At 37.1% G+C, this 20403-nt stretch overlaps 1 protein-coding gene across 4 annotated transcripts in view; it reads right to left on the bottom strand.

Moving 5' to 3' along the window:
- fam91a1 (family with sequence similarity 91 member A1) overlaps positions 1–20403 on the bottom strand; it is a 49123-nt gene that overhangs the window by 8961 nt on the left and 19759 nt on the right. For all 4 annotated transcript variants that reach the window (XM_048595709.1, XM_020526681.2, XM_048595710.1 and 1 more), the window contains 13 exons: positions 19174–19236; positions 16989–17095; positions 14400–14438; positions 12595–12707; positions 9880–9992; positions 9337–9449; positions 8804–8890; positions 6064–6187; positions 3844–3992; positions 2147–2281; positions 1912–2025; positions 957–1029; positions 642–794 (listed from right to left, as the gene is read on the bottom strand). In XM_048595709.1, coding sequence (XP_048451666.1) covers positions 642–794; positions 957–1029; positions 1912–2025; positions 2147–2281; positions 3844–3992; positions 6064–6187; positions 8804–8890; positions 9337–9449; positions 9880–9992; positions 12595–12707; positions 14400–14438; positions 16989–17095; positions 19174–19236 — 1383 coding nt within the window. The remainder of the gene's footprint in view (positions 1–641; positions 795–956; positions 1030–1911; positions 2026–2146; positions 2282–3843; positions 3993–6063; positions 6188–8803; positions 8891–9336; positions 9450–9879; positions 9993–12594; positions 12708–14399; positions 14439–16988; positions 17096–19173; positions 19237–20403) is intronic.

Raw genomic sequence — 20403 nt, 5'->3', positions numbered from 1 at the left:
TTAGTGCAAAAATATGCACAGATACTCCCAGCGCAATGCTGAAAGATCAGAGGTGCTGTTTCTTGGATGAGACATTAAACCAAGGCCCCTGTCATGTGGACTTAAAAATTAACACGGCACTGTTCAAATAACAAACTATCCCGTGTTCAGGCCAACATTTATTTCTCAACTGGCACGTAAAAAGTAGATTAACTGATTATTATCTCTTCCCTGTTAGAGAGTTTACGGTGTACAAATTGGTTACAAGCACTTCAGCAAAAATAGAAATCTGTGTGACATTCTGGTTCATGAAGGACTCTTTACCAATGGGAGTCTTTTCTTAAGGGGAAGCTAGCCAAGTAGAACATTGCAAGAAGAAAAGATAAATAAGCAGCAATGAGAGAAAGAAGGGAGGGAAATGGCTCATGTGGAGTTTAAGTATTCGCCAGCTGGTCGATTTATGGTCCGAATCGTCTATTTATGTGCTGTGAATTCTATGCAGTGCAGTAGCAATTTCTGCACTTTAACCACTTAGCTTTTTATTAATGTGCTACCTTTTAAATTTATGAAATATATCTTAGTGCATTCTGACTTAGAACAAGTTGGTGTACAGGTTTATTTCCCAATGTAGTTTTAATCAAGCTAAGCTGGTCTTTTTGTACCTTTCTCCTCCAGTTCTTCGCTGGGATGTCTGCCATTGATGCGCTGCACATGAGGGTTCAACATATTCACAAAACCACAGAAATGGTCCAAATCCATTTTCGCCCTCAACACTTTCAAAGCTCGATGAGCACACATGTTATTCCGGGAAAATTCTGCAGCAGACCCAAAACAAAGCATTATTCAGCTATGTTCTATCTTAAAACATTCACATGCACAGAAGTGGATCTGAAAAAAAGTTGATCAGAGATAATGCAAACGTTTTCCAGCAATGCAAATCATCAGAGTTGAAATGGTAGGTAATTAGAAATGTTCACCTTCTTTCATTTCTGCTTCATCAAAAGGGAATGGAACATAAGCTGTTTCTCCATCACCATGGATACCGTAACCCTATAAAATGACAATGTATTCATTTATTTTATTAAAGTCATACAGTAGTGGCAGCAAAGCAATCCAACCTCAAGTGGCTTAAACTGAATCACATATCAGATATCAAATTTTCTTTACTCTTTTATGGGATATAGAGGTCATATTTCATGCCCAACCCTAATTTCTCTGTAAATGAGTGAATTGCTAGAGCATTTCATGGGACAAATACAAGTAAACCACATTACTGTGGATGTGGAGTCACATGTCAACCAGATCAGGTGAGGATGGCAGACTTCCTTGGGAATTTTATGACTATAGGTAATAGTTCTATGGCCATCACTACAAAGACGAGTTTTCAATTCAAGATTTACTAAATGAAATTAAACTCCACCAGCCGTAGTAGGATTTGAACCTCTGAGGTTAGCGTGGGCCTCCGAATTACTTGTCCTGTGACTTTAATACTAATCCAAGGTCTTCAGATGCTTGCGTTAAAAGAAAACTTACTGTATGATCTAAAACATCTTTTTATTGGAAAGACTAGAAGTTTAAAAGTACATTACCAGATTACCAGCAAGTTATCACAAATTTTCTTCTGTTTTAACATATCAAATTTTGCTCCAACTGGGTGCAATAATCTCAAGCATTTTTAACATACACACAAATCTATTCTTAAAACTGACAGAAACCCTTGGAAAAACTCTGTAAAGTCATATCTACTACAAGTACACATCAGGGAATGTTGTTTTTGTTACTGTAATTGTTAATTACTTTCTTTAACTGATAATACAAAAATAAAACTCGCATCGCTCCCTGGATCAGATGACCAGTTTCCTTACACTGTCCATCAGCAGGCAAGGTGCTCAATTAATAGAAGATTTCTCAGTTAGAGTCAAATACTTTCACCTGTATTAATACAGCGGAATGGGTCAGTGCATCATTCAACATGCTGAGCACGTTTGAAGTGGGAACAACCCCAGGATCATGTCCCCAAGAGGTTATAAGCAACCGGTCATAGCCCTGAGAAAATAAAAAAAGGAAAACAATGTATTTTTAATCAATGATTCTGATGCAATATAGGAATGAACAAACTTAGTGCATTTAAATAGGAAAATTATGAATGATTGCTTTCTCCAAATACCTGAAAAATATCTGGAAGTTTTCTGAGCCTCGATCCTTTTGAAAGTAGCAATGATGGGGGTCCTTGTCCAGTAATATGATAGATGTAAAGTTTAAACCAGATTGAACTAACCTCTGGGATGGCTGGTCCTATGTGCTAATTGTATGAAAAAAAAACGCTATTTGTTTAATGCAAGAATGCTGTATACTAAATTAGTTAGACATATTATAGAAAATATAAAATCAAATGTGAGTCATTAATGTGTCTTTTCCAATCAGATGCAGAATAAGTGTTTTTCCAGCAAAATCTCACGTTATAGTTTTTATTTTTAATCATCATGTAGCATTCATTTCAACTGCAGCAAGCTATGATTAATCAGATAGGTCTATTAATACACAGCTGAATAAAGCCTAACACAAGTTAACCTAACTAATTCTGAATTCTTAGTAAAGAAAAAGGTATTTATAAATACTAAATATTATGATCAATTCTGTTACACCTCACCAGATAATATGCTGGAAATCAAGCCCTATTATTTGCAGAGTTGTCACAGAAGTTAAATATTCTATCAAAGAACACAAAGACCACCAATTTATCTGTCTGATAGACCAGGATTAACAGAAAACACGGATGAGGTTTCTGTACTTAACAGGAACTATTACTTATTACAAATAAATATATTCTAACTGCATATAACTCTACTAGTTGAAACTCTAACCCACTTCCTACCCCTCCCCCTCAACCACACTACACACAAAAACAAATTGGCATCATGGATGGAGGGGAGACAAGTACTAGGGAAACAGTTCAATGTCACCTATAGTGAATGTAACGAGGTCAGCCAAGTGCACCTTATAGAGTACGAGTTCTCTGACTGGGGCTGTTAATCTGCCAGAGAGCCCTGACTAACAGATTAAAAATAAGAGTGTCAGATATCCTGATACTCTGGGAGTTAACTCTGACGAGGGGCTGTGCCAGAGTCAAGGACTTTCCACGTGTAAATAAAGAGTGACTTGGTGACAAGATACCGGCCTCTGTGGAGTTATTTCAATACCAGTCGTCAGGATTTGACAGGGTGTTTCTTTTGTTTGCCCAAATCCTTTAATTCTCTGACCTTAAGGTTTTTTCTATTTCTTCATAGGAGCACCCAGTAACACAGTTTCACAAATTATGAAGTCATTGATTTATTGGTTAAACGCAATAGCTTACAGCTAGTGGTGGGAGAAAACAGCTTTTTAAGAACTTCAGGAATTTTATTAGGAAGACACACTACCCTTCCAGAACTCCAAGAGTTCCTCACTGTATTGTTCATTCTCTCTCTCTCTCACACACACACACACACTCTCAGTTCAGCTACCCATGAACCAGAGAATCATGCTAAAGACCTGACAGAACTCAGCAACTGAGAATTCTAGAACCTTACAGCATAGGAAGCAGCCATTCAGCTCATCATGCCAGTGTCAGCTCTTTGAAAGAGCTGTCAAATTAGTTCCATTGCTGTTATTACTTCTAAAGTTTTTGAATGCTACTCTCCAATCTGTTTCTTCTACTTTTACAGCTGTCATGGAATTATGTAGCACAGGAGGAGATTGTTCAACCCGCAAAATCTGTGCTGGCTCTTTTGAAAAGCAATCTAATTTTCAGCCCTCCGGAGAAGATCTAGAACTTTTTTTAAAAAGAGCTGTACTGGATGATAATTCTGCAACTCCTCTGCTCACCTGTGGTGTACAGCTGCTAACTGGCCGGATTTCATTGCTGAGCGGTGCCATTGAGACTAACAGTGAATAATTTTTGTTCAGGACTCTGCTGCAGGTGGCAGGATCCAATCCCAACAAGCTCTCACAACGCAACAGATCTAATGGAAAGCCTGAAATAGAACATCAGAAGGTAAAATCTCATACACAGAACCACTCTTTGGACACAAGAGCATTGCAATAGAAGTAGTCAGCTATCCACCCCTTGAGCTTGCCCTGCCATTCACTAAGTTGATGACTGATCAGCTTGTTTTGAATACCAAATTCTCATCTATCCCAATAACCTTTGATTCCCTTACCAAACAAGAATCTGGATATTCTCCACTGGTTCCAGAAAATATCAGTTCCAAAGCATTTAAAATTAATTGCTGCCATTTTAATACATACTTCCAGCATACAACCTTTTCTTCATATGACTGGTTACACTTCCAGAAAAAGTTTAAACAATAGGAAACAATACTGCTTAACTTTCCCAACATTGACTTGGGGTGAATGAAACTGTCAATAGACAGTCAAAAAACATAACAATTCTTTTAAATACTGCCTTCAATCAAGGATCACTTCATTATTAAAATGTTGGTATGTTTGCAGTATAAAACTGGTTAAGCTTCTGCCAGTAGAAGTGGAGACCCCTAAGTTTCAAAGCTAATTCGTTCTGGACCTTCATCGCATTAATTCATTTGTTAATCTACTAAAACATGAACTAATGTGGAAATTATGCTCAGTCACATTTAATTCTCCGTAAATTGCATATGATTCAAAATACCACTGTCGACATGCTTGCTCACAAAGCTCCTCTCTTCCTCATCAGACTCTGACAGTTAAGCTTGCCTAAAAAGGATCAATTTCAGCACCCTTAATACGTTCCTGTCTGCACCAACCCATGCATGCACAACCGCATGACCTCCTTCAGCTATTCTCCCAAACTTGAACCCTTCGCTCATCAAATAGTGATCCAATTTCCTCCTCATTCTTTGTTCCATTAATCAGGCACCATCTTTTTAAGCCACCTGCTGTCAAACTCTCACTTCGGAACCTCCCCAGTCTTTCCCTTCCCTGATTTCAAAAGCTTCCACCTAAACCCTACACTACCCAATTCTTTCTCTCGAACTCAATATCCACACATTCTTCCCCCCCCCGCCCCATAAAAACATCTTGCCAAACGAAACAGTGGTATTCAAGCAAGTTGTCACCTAACAACTAATAATACTACATAAAAACTGAAGGAACTATGGATGCTATAAATCAGGAACAAAAACAGAAGTTGCTGGTAGAGCTCAGCAGCTTTGGCAGCATCTGTGAAGAAAAAAAATCAGAGTTAATGTTTCGGGTCTGGTGACCCTTCCTCAGCAATTAATAACACTTGCCTCCAATAAGTCATGTCAATCTCAATTTTAAAGCATGCTACAACGGATTTGAACATTTAATTATTACTTTTATATAGCATTCCAACCATTTCCCTCGAGAAATGACAGAAGTAACATCATGGGAAGTGAACCTATGACAAAGGTATTATAATAATTTTTATTTGTTTGTGGGATATGGCTGTCGCTGGCTGAGCATTTGTTGCCCATCCCTAATTGCTGAATGACTTGCTAGGGCCAGTTCAGAGGGCAGTTAAGAGTCAACTGCTTTGCTGTGGATCTGAAGTCATGCGTAGGCGAGACCAGACAAGGATGACAGATTTCTTTGCCTAAAAAGAGATAGTAGTGAACCAGATAGGTTTTTACCAGGAATTACATGGTTCCAATTAGGCTGGCTTTTAAGTCCAGATTTTCTTTGATTCAAATTTCACCATCTGCCATTGTGGAATCTGAATCTTTTTCTGCATAGCATTAACCTGGATCTCTGGATTACTAATCGTTGTTGCAGCACCTCCCCTACATCCACGGTGAAGGCATAATTTTTAACAATTTAGGCTTTGAATAATTACAATAAGTCCCGTGTGTCTGCGAGTCATGAACTCACAAAATTTGCTTATCCATGCCAAAAGATATATAGCAACAAAATTCAACATCGGGGACAAGCTTGTGTACCCACAATTTTTAAGCTATTTTTAATCTTTATTTTTAAAAGGGCTCCATACTCATGGATTTCATCATTTGCGGACACTGTCAGAAAGAGAACCGTTGCACACACGAAGGAATGATTGTACTTTCAACAGAAATTGTAGCCAATTCCTACCATTGTTTGGTTGCTCTTCATCTGTAACCAGCTCCTTATTATGACGCAGGAAGAGTATAGTGTTTCTCAAAGTTAGTGCATGATCAAAATATCTCTGGGCTTCTCCCTCACCAGTGTTTTGAACCTATAATATAAAAATACTCTGATTACTTTGTGTCTCTAAACTGTGCTTCAACAAAACCTTAAAAATTAAATAGTAAAAATATGGTAACTATCAGAAACCTTTAGTTACAAGGAGCGGAATAGGAAGAAGAAAAGAAATACTCACAGTAGGCCATTTGGCCCCTACAGCCTGCTCCAACATACAATAATATCATGGATGATTTAATGGTGGTTGTAATTCCAATTTCCTGCTCAAAACCTCACCTATAATCCTTGACTCCCTTGCCAATAAAAAAAAAAATCTGTTGATCTCAACATTGGAATTAGGAGTCAGCCAGCACTGTTCACTGAGAAAGGAAATTCCAAAGAGTAACGATCCTCAGAGAAGAAATCGATTGAAATGGAAGACCCCTTATTTTCAAACTGAATTCTGGAGTCATCACGAAGGAAAACATCCTTTCAGCATCTGTCAAGCCACCTCAGGAATTCAATAACATCAAGTTCAAATTTTATTACAGGAACTTGCAGGTTTAAAGGAAAACTGATCTGTCACAGGTTGCAAGTCAGTAATCAGTCCTTCCACTTTTTGAAAACTGGAAAACAGTATTTAGATAAATGTAAAGACATTATGGAATCTCAAGTACAGGTGCTGTTACTTATTCTGCCCATCAGTGGTAGGCAAGTGTTTGCACAAGCCATCTCTAAGGGCATCAAATTACAAAGTTTTATTTACAACACATTAAACATACCAGCTTGTAGCCAATTCAATAAGTTACCGCACCTCCAAAAATCACAGCTAGCTGAATTACTTGATCCTCTCCATCGAGAGGAGTTAAAATCACTTTGATTCCAGTCAATGGAAAATGTTTCTTAAATGACTTTCAGTTTCTACTACTGTTTACCTAGTATACAAGAGTACAGTGACACAGTAATGCAGCACAATCAGATTGTCACTATCTCAAAATAGGATGAGGAGGAGCTGGTGGCCAAGTGTTGTAATCATATTCATTTACTCATCTTAGGCCTATTTTTCTAATCTTGCCTCTCCTTAATAGGAGACCGATGACCCTCCATGGCTGTGCATTCCTCAAACTTGGCAACTTAGTACACCCACTTCACTCCACCAATAGCTGGTGCATCTTCAGCTTCTCGGCTCTGGAATTCCCTTGTTAAGCCTCTTCACACATCTCCCACCATCGTTCTCCTCAAGGTTGTTCAGTAACAAATTTATATTTGATAATGCTCCTGTGAGGCACTTTGGGACACTTTGCAATATCGAAGGGTCTATGTTTCTAGCACAAATGCGGGTTCAGGAATATATAATGGTTAACAGTGACTGGAAATTTTGCAGATTTAAGATTTTTATACATTACCAAATCATCTCCAAGACTTTGTTTGGGTGAGAGTGAGCATTTTCAATGTTTTATATAAGTTGCTGTTGTTCACTCCTATGTAAATAGGTGAGCTGGCAAAATACACTATGGTGCATATTTGGGCTGAGCACCACAGCAGGATCAACACAGTCCTCATTCAGCACCTCAGTTTGACCACATTATACAGTATTCAAAAACTGCACCGAGAACAAAGCAAACCCTAAAAAGCAGAAACTACTGTAGAATGTAAGTTGTATAGTGTATTACACAGCTGATAATAACTCTGCAATGAGATGCAACATTCTAAAAATTCCTTATTAGAAAACAGCTTACATTATAATGGTGATTTGTAAAACCTCAAATAAAGTTAACTAACTAAAGTCATTTGTTGTTGTTTAATATTTTCAAGTTTCAGCTTTTCTATGCCAGCTAGAAAACCAAAGCTATACTGCTCGTGATCAAATTGATAATTTTCCTGTACGTTTACACACCTTTATTAATGTACCACAGATACAGAAACCTTAAATCCTACTGAACTCAAAATCCAGACTCTTTCTTCCCTCCCGAATCAAACATGCAATAGTGTTTCTTTTTAAAGGAAAACTTTCTGACACGTTCTAAGATTAATTGTATTAAAACGTCTTCATGTACACTTGCAACATATCATAGCATCACACAAAAAGACTTTACAGCCAGCTGTGTCTATACCTGCTCTTTCAAAGAGCTACCCTATCAGTTCCACTCCCCCGTTTCCCTGGAGCCACATAATATTTCCTTTCCAAGTATTTATTCGATTTCCTCTCCAAAGGTCTTTCAATCCGGGAAATGAATTGAAGGATACAACTTGAGCCAACTTTTACATTGTATTTAAAAAGAATACACACTGCAAGAATACACCTCCTTACTGTGAAACTCAGTTTCAATGTATGTTTATTTATAGGGGGCTCAACTAGTAAATCCCCACAACAATTAACACAATAAAACGGTTGATATACAAGACGCTTCCACCTTTAAAGCAGCACACACCACACGTTAATAATATTGCCTCCCTTGCTAATTATCTTAAATCTGTGTCCTTATTACAGAACAGAAGATGCCATGATTCTCCTGTCACAAAAATCAGTTCCTTCTTATTTGCTACACTGAAACTCCTCAAAATCTTAATATATTGAATTACTTTGAACATCCAGTAAACTAAACAATGCTTCAAAGCCAACTGCAAGAGCCTTTTCCTCATAAAAGTAACACTCGCCCTAACAGCCTACCTTTTCAAGTTCCATAAGGAAGCTGTCTAATGATTCATCTGATAGTTTTCCAACTTCAAACATTGTCACAGCATGGCTCTTAAGGTTCTATAAAAAACAAAACAATGAAACATGAACAAAACTAACACTTAAAACAGAGACAAACAACATATATTTTAAAAAAAAAATCAACCGTTTGCATTTATGCTACAGTAACTCGTTCAAGATATACTTTACAGTCAAAAGCTCTACTAATTTGGTGAAAATTAGTTCATGCTATTCAGCAGCTGTATTACTTTTGTGCAAACTTTATGTATCTAAGCAATAGTGGCACTGTACAACAAATACTTCATTTGATGCCTTTTCTTCTCACTTCCTTTGATTTGAATGACTACAGTGTTGAAACGTCACACAGTTTATGCCACATTAATTACCCATTCTCCAAAAGATCCCACATATGTTGGAGAAGAATAAGTAATTCTTCCTGCTGCTCTGGCCAATATTTACCCCTCCATCACTATATACTAATTTAGGTAGACACAAGAGCACTTTACCGGTGAAAGATTTCCCATCATAAGGAACGCTGTAAGGGTCGAGTCAAACAGGAAGGCAATTCGCTTAGTATGTCCACTGGGCATGCTCAAACTGTTCACACTGGCAGAGTCAGCTATAAATTAAGACAACTTTATGTAACCACAATGCTACTGTAGCCAATTTCCAACGGTACTATTTCACAAAAGAATTTCACATTATAGGAAATGAAAAAAAAAAATCTGTAAAGGTCAAAAGTTTGAAACAAGCCAGAAGATTAAAAGTCATCTTTCTTTCATTAATCTGAGGGATGCAAGTGTAGATGGCAATGGCAGCATTTATCATCTGCTCCAAAAGGCTCATGAGAAAGTAGTGATGGGCCACTTTCTTGAACCACTACAGTCCATGTGCTGTAGGTAGGACTAAGATGGTCTCCATCATTGCATACCTTTTTTTTAAAATCAAGTCACTATCTACATTTTTTTTTGACAGTTATCTAATTAGCTACCTGAATGTATAAACATATTTCAACATCACATTTGACCCAAATGAAGAGGCACATTCACCTGCATCATCTTGACTGGCTGCATCTACATCTGTTGATACTACGTCATGTACAGGACTTTGATTATCAGCTCCGTCCCATGAGAGCAACATCTTCTGTGGATCCATTGCACACCTGTGTAAAGCAATGAAGCAACAGTGACATTTATACAACTTTGTAGTTGTTTAATTAGCACTCCACCCAAAGTTGCATACTTAGAATTTGTCTTAACACTCAACTTTAAAAAACATTTATTTCATTGATGAAAATACATGATGTCGACTATTTTTACAGAGGTTTACTGTAGTAATTTGATTAGAAATGTTTAGGCTCTTTTTCGCATTCCATTTCCAATGACAATAAAAGCAACGAAAACAACAAAACATTGCTTTGAAACATACCAATTAAAAACAGTAGTTGTTCATGTGCTCAACACTTCATGTTCCAAACGTATGACACAAGAGATGCAACATAAACACTAAGACAGTCTAACTAATATGTGTAGAGCTCAACACATTGGATACAACATATGTTTTGAAAAATTGACAAGCAAAGTTGTAAAAGCACAATAGGAAAGGAGCAGGAAAACAAGACATTCCAGAGCAACAATACAAAAAGAAAGGATTTTTACAAAAAGACCAAGGCTAAAAAATTAAGAACCTCAAGTACTTTTTACAGTTAAGTGTACTAAATATATCAGAAGCATTGTGAACCGGACTCCAACAGCAATACATTAAATCCATTTTTCAGACATTTGAGAAACATTGGTTGCTATGTTACATATATACATACACACAGCACTTTGTGGTAAGTTTGAAAAACTTAGAGCACTCTCATGAAGAGGCAAAATAAAATAAAGTCTGATTGATGAATAAAACATACCAAATTAACACTTACCAGGTTTTCCTTTGTCAGATCCATATTTGTTCAAGTAAAAAAAATAGAATAAACTTCAAGTGCAAAGTAGGAGAATATTTTAAAATAATAAAGCTCGGAATCATCCTAAGAGCATTATAAACCAAAAACAGCTTTAACGTAAAATAGAATAGTCTATCTGTAGCCCGTTGTTGTATGTTTCAAGACTGCAACTTTCATTTCGAAAGGCAAGTTTTCCTTGGTCTGGTTTGTTTTTGTGGGTGACAGTAGCCATTTTAACTCAATGATGTTGCAGCATATACAATTGTAAAAACAAACATGTGATCTGCAATATACTTGTACAGCTCTTCATGAGTACATTTATAACTATGAAGAAAGACTCAACAGGCTGGAGTTATTTTCTTTAGAGAAAAGACAGAGGAATGACCTAATCAATGTCTTTAAAGTTACAAAGTGTTTTCATTGAGAAGACACGGAATTTTTTCCCACTACTTTTGGGGGGGGGGGGGGGGAAGAGGAGGAAAAAAGAATAGAACTGGCAGCAGTAATAGGTAATAAAACTCCAGTTTTGCTCTAAGAAATCTTGAAGTTAGCTCATCTGCATTTTTGATCTGGTTAACTAAGTCTCATTGAATTGTGACAGCTACAAGCTAAAATAGAAAATTGCAAAAACGATTTGCTGCTACTGACCTAGAGAGGGTTTAAAAAAAAAGGAAGCCATGACCCCTCTCACCTCTGTTGCAATATGCTGATGGAACAAGATGAAGCAAATAAAATATTTTAAAAATTGTACGTGCATAAACACTGGCAGAGTTAGTGTGAATAGCTAGATTTGGTGCATTAAATTCAATGATAGGCAGTAAGTGGCGAAAAGTGGTGGTAGATGGTAAAAATGTAATGCCTACAATTTTAGGCAACACAAAAAAAAGGCACAATTTCTTCTTTCCCTTTTTATTCTGTGGCTAGGGAAAACAGAAACTCTCAAATTTAAGAGAGAGAAAAATCAGGATTTCTATTTATAGACCTCTGTCAGTGGGAACAATTCTCAAAGACAATAGCTTTAAGACTAATGCATCAGCAAAAGTGCGAGCAGTAAGAATGGGAAGCAGGTACAAGTTTTTGACAAGTTTGTAACAGTACCCAATAATACTAGAAGAGTTAAACAACTCTTTCAAGACCATTCAATAGGTTTGAAGGAATAATTAACTTTTACTTTATGTTATGGTAAAAGTTGAAACCCGTCAGTGTCCTGCAGTAATATTTAGCATAGCAGGCCTCCATTCCTGCAGTTTGGTTGTCACTTGATTCAGAGGCCTGAAAACTCAGTTACACATCCCACTGCAGAAGGTACAATAATTTTGAACATGTTTTATTACTGCTATGATTCTGAGGGAAAACGGACAAGTGTTTGCAGCATAAACTATGTTATAATCAACAATCAGGATTAAATGGTCTTCAATTAAATGGTTTTATAATGAAAGTAGAAAACAACCAAAGAACCAATATTAGCTCCTGGACCGTTAACATTGTTCAAGAAAATCATAACTTCATCTACAGGTATAACAAGTACCAAAAGTGAGGGTTGGCTTTCATATCAAGAGTTGTCATTCAGGATCCTACACTACCAGTCTTCAACACAATCTTACGTGCAATGGCATAACTCATTTTTAATAACATCTACATTTCTAAATTAGTAACTAGTTTAAAAACTTCCCTTCCACGAACCAACATGTCACCCTATCTCAAATTAATCCAGATTGTACTTGTGAAGCAAATTGTTTCTCACCAATAGTTTAAAAAAAAGAAAAAAATCATCGATAACTACAATGGATAAAGAATTAGCGAGAAAGCCTCCACTTACTTTAATCTGTTGACTGATGGAACATTTCTCCAGGTTGGGTGAAGCTGCTCTGCATTTATCACTTGTCCCTTCCTGTGTGCAAAACCCAGTCGACAATACATTGACACTGCATTCTGAACAGACAAAATAAACACTTACAAAATTATGTCATCAAACAATGGTATTAAACAGAATTAGCACCAAATATTTTAAAAGGACATACAAGGCCACGTAGGCCTAGAGTTTTCAGTGAGCAATGAAGTGACAAAGTGATAGGCAATGACCTAGTTATGCTATCATTGGACTGTTAATCCAGAGACCCAGGTAATGTTCCAAGGACCTGTGTTTGAATCCCTCCCAATGGCAGATGGTAGAATTTGAATTCAAAGAAAATCTGGAATTACAGTCTAATGATGACCATGAAACCATTGTCGATTGTCAGGAAAAACCCATCTGATTCACTAATGTCCTTTAGGGGGAGGAAACTGTCATCTTTACCTGGTCTAAACTACAGGTGACTTCAGACCCATATCAATGCGGTTGACTCTGAATTGCCCTCTGGGATGGGTAATAAGCACTTGTTTAGCCAGCAATGTGCTCATACCATATATGGATATATAAAAAAACACATCTAATCATTAAGTCAGCTGCTCACAAAAATCTATCATGCTCTATGGCATGGACTTCACCTTTCCAGCTTAAATTTAATCCTAGTTATAGCTATAGGGGGCCTCAAGCATTCGGCGACAACGATGACTAAGCAGGGTATAAGTAGCTATATTGGAGAATTCTCTCAGACATCAAGCCATGAAATACACTTCATAATGTTACAGAAAATGAAATAATGATTGTAACATACACGTAGGATTAAGAGAAAAGGTTAAATATTAATTTTTCAAGAAATGGTGTTTATTGGAATGACTGGGGAAATTTGACATTCGATAAACAGATCGGATTTTCAGGCCCAGAGAAATTTATGTTCTAGCTTTTATCAAAACTTAGTTGTACCTCATTCAACAAATGATCATTTATTCAAGGTTGGCAGAGTGAGAATAATAACATAAAAGGTGGGATTTCACATCAACATAGTGAATTCTAGATAATTTCCATCTGAGGGTTTTAATACCACAACTTGTGGGGGAGCAAGGTGTCAGTGACAGCAACTTCTACACTTCTGTGTTGAACTACATGTGTGTGTGCTAAAGGTTTCTGTTAGTTGCCAGGTGCTGTGGTGTCAATACAAAATCCAGGGCATTGCGTTACGCATTTAGAAATTGCCAATATGGATCTAGTAATTTGCAATTATATCTCCCTGCCAGTGATAGCGCTGCAGACATCCATTGGTGTAATTATAGCCTAGCAAGTTTTACACAAGTAGTTTCTAGCACAAATGTGGGTTCAGGAATATATAATTGTTAATAGTGACTGGAAATTTTGCAGATTTAAGATTTTTATTCATTACTAAATCATTTCCAACACTTTGTTTGGGTGAGTGAGCATTTTCAATGTTTTATAGTAATGGTCTTAGTCTATCTGATATGAATGGGTGACATCAGGATCACTGATTCTGCATGAATTAGCGACATTCCATTCTGGAATTTTTAACTGGTATTTTGGAATTCAAGTTCACAACTGTGCCCATTATTCAGTGAATATAAAGAGATAATATAATTAAGTTCAAATGTTCTTGTATCTCCACTTTTGTTTCATGAGGCATTTTGAAATCTCTTGCATTTTTCTTTCTGGCGAAATGCTCAACCACCAAAAAATATATACACTCAACTTTATCCAAACATTAAATCGCAAAATTTGTAAAACATATGTACCTTCACAAGAGACAAATCTATTTCCAGCACGTTCGCCAGCTGAAAAACATTAAAAAACCGTTACTTCCTTCAGAAAGACACTTATTAAAAAAAAACTCACAAAAATCAATAAAATATAGGCTTCTAAACTTTTCAAATGTTTGTTCCCACCCTGTACCGATGACCATTCCTCAATCCCGCCACTCTGTCTCCATGATCTCAATGCAATAAGATCTGCCATTATTTTCTTGTATTCATCCTGACTGTATTCATCCAACAAACCAAGCCCCTTCCAAACATCTCTGGCCCTCGATAAAACTGAATCACTGACAAATGCACTTCCCAAGTTCAAACTGCCTAGCCATTTTACTAAAAAACCTCGACCAAATCTCTGCAAAGCCCATCTCAAGTCAAGAGCACAATTTCCTATGTCTGTAACTATGCACATTTATCTATGCCATTCACCTAATGTTTCTTCCATTATATAGCTTCTTTAAAGGTTACAGAAACTGCAGCACAGAAAGTTGATGGTTGGTGAAGAGGCTTGTCTCTGGGGTGAATATGCGGATAAAACCAATCTTGCCTCACGATTATGGTAGTAAAATTTGATGCTATTACAAGTTGTATAGCTTTCTAAATTCAGGGATGAAGTCAACTTTTTTGTAATTTTCCAAAAATCTAATGCAGTGCATTATAATTCAACATTAGATCTAATCTAGTTCTAATTTTGTTACACATTATGTTCAGATTTTTGTTAGGTTTTCCCTCTGTAATAGTTGTGGGAGTAAAAAACAAAATGCCTTTAGAATGAGATTCTGGATACTTGGCACTTTGCCAGTTCACTTTTTGCCAGATGGAATCTGTAAACTTAATGCTTAATGCTTAATTTACACCTCTGGAGAAAATAGGATTTCATTTTTGGGGAGATTTGAGAGTTGCATATTGTTGCTAGTTGTAAAATTCTTGACATCTCAAAATCTCTCGATAGATCTTATAAACAGCTGCATAACTCTGAAGGGAAATCAGTTCTGGTCACTGTAATATCCGTAACATTTTAATAAAATGGTTGTTTCTAGGGGCATGGCCTAAATGCATGAGAGTTTCGCTACAACCTCCACTTGACTGAGGGGCTATAATATTTGAGATGTAGTATATTCATTATGCAGGCTTTGTGCTGGGCATGTTTATCCCCAGGTTCCCTTTTAATGTTTCCGCTCCCATGTTCCCCTTCTGCTTCTCCTCTTCCATCTTTGCACCCTTCTCCTGAAAATTAAGCACAAGTTTGTAGGACACACACATTTTATAGGTATCTTGGAGACTAAAGGAGCTTTAAAGATTTTTTTTGACTTGCTGCTTCTTAAAACGGGGTACCGAGCTTGAAATAAGTGAACAAATTCTCCAAAGTAAAGTCGAGTTTTGTTAGCTGCTGAAAGCTTGAGATTTACAACATGGATTCATTTCCAGAAAGTTTTATGTTTGTCTCATTTATAGTTGTCTGACGTGTACTTTTATGTCTTCCTTTGGATCAACCATGGGAAAAAGAATAAAGTGTATTCCAAGAAAAATATGAACCCTCAATTCTGAGCTACTAATTGATTAATTTTATCACATGATATATAAAAAGGGTGGGGATAGAACAGAACAATGACATGGATAATGATGAGGAGCAGCATGCGATGGAAGAGATGGAGCATATAAAACGTGGAGTGCACCAGCAAATAAAGCCAAACTTTTCAAGAATGATAAGTTATAATTCCCTCCCTAAAGGCATTGTGGGTCAACCCACAGCATGTGGACTGCAGAGTTTCAATAATGCAGCTCACCATCATCTTCTCAAAAGCAATTAGGGACGGGTAATAAATGCTGGCCAGCCAGCTAGCAATGCCCATGTTCCATGAATGAATTTTTTTAAAAATTCAAAAAAAAACTTAAGTATATCATTGCTGGTCTATTAAAACTTTGCATAATTTACAAATATTTTTAAACTCTTGTACCCAATACATTCTTTCAATAAAAGAAATAAACGCATGATATAGTTTAAAAGTCTGTATGGAATTTTGCTATTTCCTGCCTTTCTAATGTCACAGACATATTTAGATTATAATGTATGACTTCAACTTAAAACACTGCTCACACTAAATTCAAACAAGACCAGGTTATATGAAATTTTCAGGAAAGAAAGCAAGAAAGAAACTGTATTTATATAGGGCCATCACAAAATCTTTCAGAATCATTGAAACACTTCTGAAGTAAAGTCACAATTGCAAGGTAGGAAAAGCAGCAGCCAATTTGACGGCATTGCTATTTGTGGAAGTTTGATGCAATTACGAACAATCTGTTTTTGTTTTGAAGTGACATCGTTCAGGGGATAAGTATTCTTAAGGGAATGTAGGAACAACACTTTAGACTTCTTTAAATAGTACTTTAGGGATCTTTTGTGTCCACCTGATGGGACAGACAAGGCCTTTGTTGAATCTAAAACAAAGGCACCTTCAACAGTGCAGTATTTCTTTAATATTACACCTGTCTGTTTTTTAAAAAAAATGTTGCATGGCTGCTTGCATGCACTGGCTTAGAAAAAAAAAAAATTTATTTTGTTTGCCTTCCTACCTCTGCAACATTGGTTTGCTCATCGATAGAAACAAAAATCTTGTAGAGAAGTGTTTCAAAGTAATCACCTTGAACCCGGTTCATCACAAAGCCCTCTAAAGGGGGAACTAAACATTAAAAGGAAAGAAAAAAAGTTAAATACATTGTCCGCATTTATACAAAATATTATAAAAGTCAATTTGTAGTATAGGACTTGAGCTTTGTTGGAAAGAAAAAACATGCTGTCAATTTTTTTTTGTCTTGCACTCATTAGGATAAACCCAAGAAAGTCATACATAAGAGAGCAAGAATTTGTATTGTATAGTTCCATGGTGCATTCTCCATGTCAACTAACCAACCATTTAGCATGTTTTCTTCACACCAAGTAAACTTTAAAATTTGGCATTCTTGTATCAGTCCAGACAAGTGCAATGCAATAAATTTCAACAGAATGTCTTCTTTTCAGCAAAACTGAAATGCTCAATTTGAAAATCAGTAATAATAAAAAAAAAAGTACCAGATGTTCCCATTCAGGAAAAGAGCTTTCATAGTCATCCTTCCCTATCCACAACAACATCACAAGAGACTGCCCAATAAGCAACGAATTGATCCGCTACCAGTAATACTTCACCTTTTTTCCTTATCGCCATGCAATATTTACCAATCTTCCCTTAAAGGATGAAGACAGTTTCTGCTGCTATCCCACTCTACAGAAAAGCATTTCACTCAGTGATTATATCATAGTTCGTTGTCATGTATGCGGCCTCAGTAGGGGCGAATAATCACCCAATCTATATTATGTACAGGAGAGGTTGCACTGAATGGCAAATACACTATTGGAAATACAGCATTTCATCTAGGAGGAGGAGGAGTGACCGACATCCCAGAGGGTAGTGAAGGAAATATTGAAACGGCAGATTGATAAATGCACCAGCATGAATGGAAAGTGGGAGTCCTTATTGACAAGGCCAGTGGGGTGGTCTATATCTCAGCAATCTACACAATTTTCACAGACATTTCCAGAAGCCTTCTGCTTTAACCAGTTGATACAGCCGCTGTTCCAATTTTTTGTCACTCTCATTACCATCCCCTTTTGCCTTGCATCAGTGTTAAACAGTTGACACAAAACGATTCAATTTTTCTCTCTCTCACTCACTGATGCTGCCTGACTTGCTTAAATGTTTTCCAGAATTTCGTGGTGTACGCCAAGGGAGAAATGTCAACCACCATACAGAAATTCAGTTCCTTTGCAAACAGGCCTATCCAATTTTTCACATGCACTCAAGCATTTAGACAGAACCTCAGTTTAACAGTGGATCTGAAAGATAAACTCATTCCCCTAACCCTCTAACAATGCACAATTTCTTCAGTATTGTACTGAAGAGTCAGGTTAGATTATAAGTTCACGTACAAGAGTGAGGCTTCAACCAACAGACTTACAACGCAAGTCAATTGAACCAACCTGACACTTCAGATCAAATAAAGACCTTGCTACCAAATCATGTTATGTCAATTAACTAATGTTTGTGCTTAATAACGCTTTTTTTTTTAAAAATAGGTTGATAAAGGTACTCAAGGAATCTGCTGAGAAGACAAAACAAAAAGCAACAATCTCCGGATTCCAGCTTAACTAATATTAAATAACTCAATTCCTACAATGTTTCTAACAATCTGCAAGATCCAAAGAAAAACACATTGTTTTATGCTACCATTTGACCCAAAGGAGATCATTCAGCATTCCGTGCCTTACTGGCTGTTTGGAAAGATTGTCCAATCAGTTTCATGCTCCTTGAATTTCCCCACAACTCCCCCAACCGCCCCCCCAAGTATTTACCAATTCCTTCTCAAAAGGTACAAATGAAACTCCTTCCACCACTCTTTCAGGCAGTGCACTCCAGGTCACAAAAACTCACTTATTCAGCAGTTTCTTTTCCCAGCATGCTGCCTCTGGTTCTGTTGTCAATAAATCTGTGACTTCTGGTCATTGACCAATCTACTACTAGAAACAGTATCTCATAACATACTCTTATCAAAACCCTCTAGATTTTGAATATCTCGATCAAAATCCCTCTTAGACTTCCATGGTCCAAAGGAAAAAAATCCACACTGATAGCATTGTTTAGAATAAGGGATTAATCCATTCAAAGATCAACTCAGATTATAATTGTATCAGGATGATAAAATACACGTCAAAGAAATTTTTCACCTGCTATGCAGCTGTCATCCGATATTGGTACATCAAGGTAAATGAAGCCTTTATTATATAAACCTGCAATGCAAGAGGGAAAACAAGTCAAGTAACTACCATTAGAAAATGTTAAGTACCCCTACATGAGAAACCAGTTTTGGTACAAAACAGTTTTGTTGCGTGTGCATGTCTGTGTTTCTTTCTTATAATGCCAAGAAGCTGAAACCACCCAGATTTTTGGATAGCCTGATTAAACATGCACTCAAGCAACCTATACTCCTCCCCAGTATTTTGCCTTAGCCCCAGACACATTAGCACTCCTTGGAGGACCAGCACAACAATTTTCCATCTCCATCAGTTAATCTTCTGATCTCAATAAACAAATCAATTAATACCAATCACTACGGAAAGTGACCTATTTGCTCTATTAGCACATGATCACTGTGAGGAAAACAATTTTTTTGTATAAAGGGCACAGGAAGAGGCCATTAGGCACATTATGCCTGTTCAGAAGTACATGAGGAAGAAAGAAATAGAAGGCTATGCTGACGGACATAGCCAAAGTAGGGGAGAAGATGATCCGTGGTTCATAAACACTAGCAATATGGTCGTTGACTTGCTCATTAAACTGGTGTGTTCGATTGTAGATGTTTCGTCAACCTGCTAGGCAACATCGTCAGTGCGCCTCCGGTGAAGGGTTGGTGTTCTGTCCCGCTTGTGTTCAACGTGTTTGTTGATCAACAAACACGCTGAACTGAACCGATATATGGGACACTGCAAAACAGAGCCGGAAGTGGTGCCAACCACCCCAGCAAACCGAGGCACATAAATAACAAGCGAGACAGAACACCAATGCTTCACCGGAGACGCACTGACGTTGCTACCTAGCAGGGTGACAAAACGTCTACAATCAAACATGTCGGCTCAATGAGCAAGTCTACAACCTCATCCACAACCCAAGCTACAATTCTTCTCAAAAAGTGGCAATAATTCTGTTAAGATAAATGGCTGGTTTCTATGTTGGAAATGCTATATAATTTAACTGAAAACGTGAAGTACATTTTTAATAGAATTCCTACAGTTAAAAGACAAAAAAAAAAAAAAAGACTTTTATCCTACAACCTGGTTACACAAAAAAATTCAACTCAAGAAACTAAAAGGGTGTGTGTACTGGGAAGAGAGTTTCCTGGCATTGCCAGCTGAATGCAAATATTCCATGTACAGTGAGAATCATCCAGTACATAATGG

Source organism: Rhincodon typus, chromosome 4 (assembly GCF_021869965.1).
Source record: "Rhincodon typus isolate 14 chromosome 4, sRhiTyp1.1, whole genome shotgun sequence".
NCBI classification, from domain to species: Eukaryota; Metazoa; Chordata; class Chondrichthyes; order Orectolobiformes; family Rhincodontidae; genus Rhincodon; species Rhincodon typus.
Note: the sequence above shows the minus strand (reverse complement) of the source record. Positions and strands in the feature narration are given on the sequence as shown.